The sequence below is a fragment of the Macrobrachium rosenbergii genome, chromosome 13, assembly GCF_040412425.1.
Source record: "Macrobrachium rosenbergii isolate ZJJX-2024 chromosome 13, ASM4041242v1, whole genome shotgun sequence".
Lineage (NCBI taxonomy): Eukaryota > Metazoa > Arthropoda > Malacostraca > Decapoda > Palaemonidae > Macrobrachium > Macrobrachium rosenbergii.
In genome coordinates this window covers 10869510-10876563 of record NC_089753.1, presented here as the reverse complement: position 1 = coordinate 10876563, position 7054 = coordinate 10869510, and the positions used below count along the sequence as shown (strand labels likewise).

The 7054-nt window shown below is 43.2% G+C and overlaps 1 protein-coding gene across 2 annotated transcripts in view; it reads right to left on the bottom strand.

Moving 5' to 3' along the window:
• Positions 1 to 144: 144 nt before the first annotated feature.
• Positions 145 to 7054, bottom strand: part of LOC136844899 (longitudinals lacking protein, isoforms H/M/V-like) — a 49543-nt gene continuing 42633 nt past the window's right edge. For both annotated transcript variants that reach the window (XM_067114207.1, XM_067114209.1), the window contains exon 8: positions 145 to 698. In XM_067114207.1, the coding sequence (XP_066970308.1) occupies positions 676 to 698 (23 nt within the window). In that variant the 3' untranslated portion in view covers positions 145 to 675. The remainder of the gene's footprint in view (positions 699 to 7054) is intronic.

Sequence of the window (7054 nt, the reverse complement as noted above, 5' to 3'; positions counted from 1 at the left end):
AGGACTTTTACCCAACTTCTGTCTATGAAATACTAAGTAAGCTGTTACTTAATCGTAATTTCTTTAGAGGCTACTTACTTGGAAATTTTCAAATTAAAACGGCATATTTTGATTTGTGGATAGGAACTTAGCTTCAAACACACATTACGTAAAGATAATATAATGGACCACACAATCAACACTGACAACTCATTTTTTAAATAGAGAACTTGGACATCATTCCATATCCATAATTACACTACATCTAATACTGACACATTTTTCCAAACCACTACAGGTGCAGATGTTCTGCTGTCCTGGCACTTATAATATTAGTGACATGTTGCTGTTTACATTGGACAAAGCATGAACGGAAAGTCTTGTCAGTTTTAGAAACTCTGTTAGTCACAGCGATACAAATATATAAAATCTAGGACAACACTATCATTACTATTAGCTATATGAACTCAAAATATAATATATGTTAGTAAGGGTACAAAAGATGACAATACTACAATTGTACAGATAACTTCAAATATCTACGAATGAATATGTTGATAATGAAATGAAGTTTCATGAACTATGAAGTGATAATGAAGGTGACAAAACATTTTACAAATGGACGCTCTCTCTAACTAATTGTGGGAATGATTTTTTTTTTTATTTTTAGGATAATATGAGGTTCCTCTTTAAAACTTAGTGTCCACCTTCAGATCCCCCTGCAAAATGAAAAAAAAAAATACTAATTAAAATTTTTTTTTCTTGTATACACTGTTTGTGACAAGCAAAAAGTATACGAATGTAAGCTATATTCCTGCAGTAACATTGTGTAAAAATTTGGATCACTACTGCAAGTGATAAAGTCATTATAAACAAATTGATAAAAATTGATCAAGTACATCTAGTTTATAATCAACAAATTTATTTGTTCATTCTACAAATACATTTGACCTGGCCTTACAAAAGTTTGATACAAAATATTTTGCCTAACAATATTCAGTCTATTTAATTAGGGAAAATTAATTTTGATTTACTTAGATCAAACAATAAGTTAGGATATACTATCATATTATAATCATTATAATCTCTATAAAAAGTCACACTGAACTATGCTTTTTTATTAGTGTTTGTAGTGTTGTGAATGTTGAAAAAATTTCTGGCAAGCATTGTGAGTGTGGGGAAAGGGTTACATGAGCTTGGCTTTAGAAGTAATGCTACACACTGTAGCAAAGAAACTAAGACAAAAGTGATAATTGTATTTTGAAAGTCTTATTCACCTAATGCACAATCCTTCAGAAAAGGGACTGTTCCTAGAAGGAGTTGCACTGCTTCCACTTTAGCTGCCAAGCAAGATACACTCCCTAGACATACAGGGGCTCATATTAATCAGGTTCCAGGATATTAATGAAAGACAAGCCAGCAAATCTAACGAGATGACGGCAAGCTGAAGAAAAACTCTCAGACATAAAGGAGAAACTCCTTGTCTTCAAAGTCCATGATATGAATGAAAGGCAGGCCAGTAATCTACCCAAGTTAATAGCAATGTCCAGAATAAAGTTGGATAACCATATATTACATGGTGATGCAAGTTGCTTGCCATAGCTTGGAAGATGATTGTAAAACGTAAGCTGGCATCGTTTTGTTACCATGTTAACAGAATTTTCTGATGAAAAAGCTGCAAAGATGGTCACAAATCTTGAAGTAACAAATTTGTGATGGTAGTTACAAGCCCAACCAAATCTACAGCATTTAACTGACAGGCCTCTTTTGGAAGATTTATTATTATTTAGTGGTAGTTTATCCAAACCATTAGGCTAATTTACTGTATTTACCTCTCACAGGGCTGGCTCAAAGAATTTGTCTTTATTAATGGTAGATTGTTCTTATACGAATACAAACCTTCGGCCTTTACATTGGGAAAATTCTCCTGCACAGCTGGAAAACCGGTTATGAAAAAATTCGACGTATTATGATCAAGGCATTGCGGAGTAATACATAGTGTCACCCAATGAGACCAGCAAGTTGGAGGAGCTCCCCTCGCTTGCCCCACAGAATCTCCTGACGTACAGTACCAGTGTTCTCTTAACCGCCTTCTTGAGCAGATGCGTGCTGCTCAACTCATCAAAGCTGCTTTTTTTTTTTTCTTCCATTTCATTTGCAACTGGTTATAAGTTTTGTATTTTATGTGGTGTATTTTGTGCATTTTTGTGTATATGATTGCTTCATCATCATGCAAACCCATGATTTACCCAAGCCTAGTGCTAAGAAGCAAAAGAAGTGCCCTGGTATTGCTAATGATCAGTTACATAGGGATCAGTTTCTTTTGAAACTGATCCCTATGTAACTTCTAGCAGGTGTAGACTTCATGTTTGCAATGTAAGTAGCCCTGTTCTGAATGTAGTGATTGGTCTCCTGAGCATGGAGATGTTTTGAGTCGAAGAAGTAGTACAAGAGGAAGGGCACTGCTCAGCCATGGAAGAGTTTCGACTCTTCAATGGCGGCAGACGACGCCATTCCTTCTTGTCCCTTTTCTTCTTCCCCGAACTGTCTTGCTTCTTCTTACTTGGAAGAATTTACCCCTTCACATTCGTCTGTTGTCTCCTCAATACAGATGTTTCTGAGGGAGGGGTCTGGGAGATCCTGTTGTTGGTTCTCTTCCTGCTCTGGGGGTGGGGGGATGGCAAGGACACTCCTCCCACCTTGAATGAGGTACGAGATTCAGTTCGTGATTTATTTCCAGATTCAGGCATACAAGGCTCTACTGTCTGTGAGTATTGGTCGACCTTAGGCCTTCCTGGAGAACTGCGGTTGGGGGGACTACTTTCTCATCTGGTGGCGTCCCATCTCGCCTTTTCTGCCTCTGATAACGTTTCGTTTGCTGTGTCAATGATGTCTTCACGTATGACTACCAAGGCCATATGTGACGATTGCCTATTGCTTCTGCCATATGTCAACATCCGTGCTTCCCTCATCATATGATGTTCTGCATACGGCTGCTCAGTCCCAGCTTCGTGCGACCGGTCCTTCATTGTCTACTGCTTCTACTTTTCAGGCCTTACTGGAGAGGATTGCAGTCCTTGAAGGGATCAACTGCTCTGTTTCTACGGTTCCTAGGAAGAAACGCCTTAGATTTCCATCTTCGGATTCTCAAAAATCATCATCTTCCTTGACTTGTGTAGTCCTTAGAAGACGCTGGAAGAAGGACTTTGCGCTTTCTCCTTGTAAGAAAATTCTCTACCTACGCTTGGATTCCCGCTTTCCTTCTCCCGTTTCGGTGGGAGGAGGGGTGTTATCTTATCTCAGCACAGCCATATTCCATCCAAGGAGGATACAGGCACACACTCCATGGCTGTTTCTATGAAGAAACCACATGACTGCTCCATCACAGCCATATCTTCTGATCGCCACGAAGTTATGGAATTTTGTAGAACACCAAATCAGGCTTTGCCTGAGGTAGCAGCAGCTCAGGCCCTGTCTGAGGTGATTGTTATTCCTCCCAGCCAAACAGAATTGACTACTAGACAGACGGCCATAAAAAGGAAAGACGACAAGGCTCCAGTCAAGAAATCACGCCTTATATGGCTGTGGCTTCCTTCTCAACCTTGTTTTCTCGACTATGACATTCCCACATGTAAGGCCGTTCATCCATGTCCTGCTTCACCTGGAACAGTAAACTTACCACACTGGCCTCGAGGACATGACTTATCTCCTCAGAATTCATCTCATACAGCAGCGACAAATCCCCAAGTTGAAGAAGCCCTGCTGGGCCGCGACATCAGCCTCGGTAGCACTCATACAGCAGAGGCTGTTCTCTTCATCGCTCATTTAGTAGGGAACATTCTCAACGTTACTCTCCCGATCATCTATGCAAGGTTCATCGGTCTGCTTCTACATCTAGGCCTCCATCTCCACTTCCCTCTATTTCTTGGGAATTCAAAGGATATAAAGTTCCTTTTTTCACCCTAAGAATGAGTTTGATATTTCAGATTCTCATCTTTATGCACCAACCTCGAGGGTTTTAGGTTCTGAACGTGCATACGCTCCAGTTGTTCAACGAGATGAAGTTAGAAGTTGGAGATTCCTCAGATAGACCTGATAGAAGTTCTAGAGGTTTAAGATTTGGAGGATCCTCTACCACTTCATCTTGATGCTAATGAGCTGGCCAAGGCATACAGTGAAGTTGTTGATATGATTAGGAAGTACGATGACTTGGAAGAAACTGCAACCGCTCCTTCAGACTGGTCTTCAGGCCTTGAGAAGTTCCTAGGCCCCAAGAAAGAAGTGAAGACCTCAGTAGGATTACCCTTGGCCAATCTCGCTGATTTTGCCATAGAACAGGTAGAGGCTCTTGTCTGTGGAAAGGACAATTCACTATGTTCTGGGCAATCCCTTAATTTCCTTCTACCTCCTTTTCATAAGCACAGGCATTTTTATGCCACCTTAAGAGTTGCCCTGCGACCAAGACAATTGGACTCGGACTTTGTTAGGTTGGGACCGAGCTTTTCCTTCAATCAATTTAAGGGGGATGGCACTTCTTTCACCTTCCAAGAAGCAGCGTCCATGGAGGCTTCGGCTTCCATAGCCTTCCCAACAATGTCTTGCCTAGATCTGTGGTCTATGACAGTGGGCAAGATTTCTGCAACGTCCTTCTTAACGGACTCTAAGGAGTGTTCATCCTTCTTTCATCTCCCACAGTCTGGGGGCAAGACCATTTCTTTTGTGACCCACTTAATAGCGAGTATGTGGGCCAACTGGTTGCTGAAGAGGAGGGATTCTGCTCTTTCTAGGGTGTCTAGATACATCAGCCCAGAGTCCATGTCAGCATTAAGGAATGGAACTTTATTGGAATCTTCCCATTTTTCCAAGAGACCAGCTTCAAGCTGCAATTGATCAAATGAGAGCTGACAACAACTGGCTGGTTCTGCAAGCAGTCTCTAAATCGTCAGGGTCTGCTCATCCCAACGTAGCTAGACCATGACAGCAGGTTTCGCTGAGGAAGCCACAGACTAAGATGGGTCCTCATAGGGAGTGACAATCGTCTCTTAAGACTATAAGACCTCTCAGCAACGACCCTTTCAGCTGCATCCTCCTAGAAGTGGCAGGGGAGGCAGAAGCAGAACTAGACAGGGGAAACACTAGAGAAGGCATCCCTCCCCATCCACTGCCTTTGGTGGGGAGTGCCTGGTGAGCCGTTGGGGGACTTGGCAGCAGCTAGGAGCGGAAGATTGGGTGGTTGATGTACCTTCCAGGATTGCCAAAGGATCTGGCTCTCCAGAACGAGGTGAAGGAGATGGAGAAAGGAGCTGTGGAAGTAGTGAAGTTTCCTTCCATGGGTTTCTACAGTCGAGTTTTCCTGGTAGAGAGGACATCGATTGCCTGGAGACCAATTATAAATCTGTCGACTCTGAATCTTTTCAACAGGCAGACTCGTTTCAAGATGGAAACGCCCTGTACGGTTCTAGCTGCCATCAGACAGAACAATTTCATGTTATCAATAGGCGTGAAGGATGCCTACTCCCAGATCCCAATTCACCAGTCATCTTGCAAGTTCCTTCGATTCGTTCTGGGATAGACAGTTTCTCAGTTCAAAAGTTCTATGCTTCGGCCTCTTGATTGCCCCTCAGGTGCTCACAAGGTGTCCACTCTGGTTTCGACTTGGGCTCATTCTCAGATATCTTGACAACTGGCTGGTCCTAGCAAGTTCTCAAGTGAAACTGATTCCAGATAAGGACCATCTTCTTCAGTTTTGTCTCAACCTGGGGGTTGTGATAAATAAGGAGAAATCGAATCTTGCTGCCAGCCAAAGGACTCTTTACCTGGTTAGGTGATAGACACAGTCATTTCGAGTCTCCTTCAGATCCAAGAATAGAAAATTTCAAGACCGTCGTAAGGTCATTCTTGTTGAAACGGAAACAACCTGCGTGCCAGTGGCAAGTTTTTCTAGGTCACTTGTTAGCTTTAGAGAAGCTCATCCCTCACAGCTGGCTTTACCTCTGCTCTTTACAGTGGAGTGGAAAGAGTTTTGGTGTCTAGTGAGGGATTCTCCATTCTTCCTCGTCCCTCTGTCGCAGGAGGTGAGACAGGACTTGGCATGGTGGCTGGATGACAGGAGCTCAACCACAGGGATGCCCCCTTCATGCTCTGCTTCCAGAGATCCTTCTCTTTTCGGACACCTTGACTGAAGGGTGGGGGGCTTATATGGAGGATCTTTTGAATTCAGGATTTTGGAGCCCAGAAGAAAAACATCTTCACATCAATGTCCTGGAACTGAAAGAGGCCTTTTTAGCCCTTTAGGAGTTTCAGGATCATGTAGCGAGTCATTATGTGGTTGTGATGTCCGACAACACCACGGTGGTGGCTTATATAAACAAACGGGGGACTAGTCTCTCACCATCTTCATGACTGACAGTCCAGTTACATCAGTGGGCAATAAACCACTCAGTGGTTCTGTAAGCCAGGTACATTCCAGGCAAAAGGAATATTGTGGCAGACAAACTGAGTTGTCAGAGTCAAGTCTTGGGAACAGAGAGGTCGTTGCACCAAGCAGCAGCGGAAAGACTGTTTATTCTTTGGGGAATGCCGATGGTGGATCTGTTTGCCACCCGCTTCAACAGGAAACTGGAAGTGTTCTTCTCAGTAGTTCTGGACCCTTGGGCGGCGGCAGAAGACACCCTTCAACATCTGTGGGACAACCTGGACGTTTATGCCTTTCCACCTTTTTGTCTGATTTGTCAGGTGATCAATACTGTAATGGTCTCCTGGAACCTCAAGATGACTTTGGTAGCTTCCTTGTGGCCACACACCAAGTGGTACCCTGACCTTCTAGCTCTGCTGACAGAAGCTCCAAGAGAGATTCCTCCTTGGCACAATCTTCTTTGCCAGCCCTGCATCAAAAGATGATATCAGTCAGTCAAGTCCCTATCTCTTCACAGTTGGAGACTATCCAGTATCTCCTGCGAGCGAGAGGCTTTTCTCGCAGGGCAGCATCAAAGATGTCCGGATCTCGGGAAATCATCAACAGCAGTGTACCAGGGGAAGTGGGCAGTCTACTGTGATTGGTGTCATGAACAGGGTT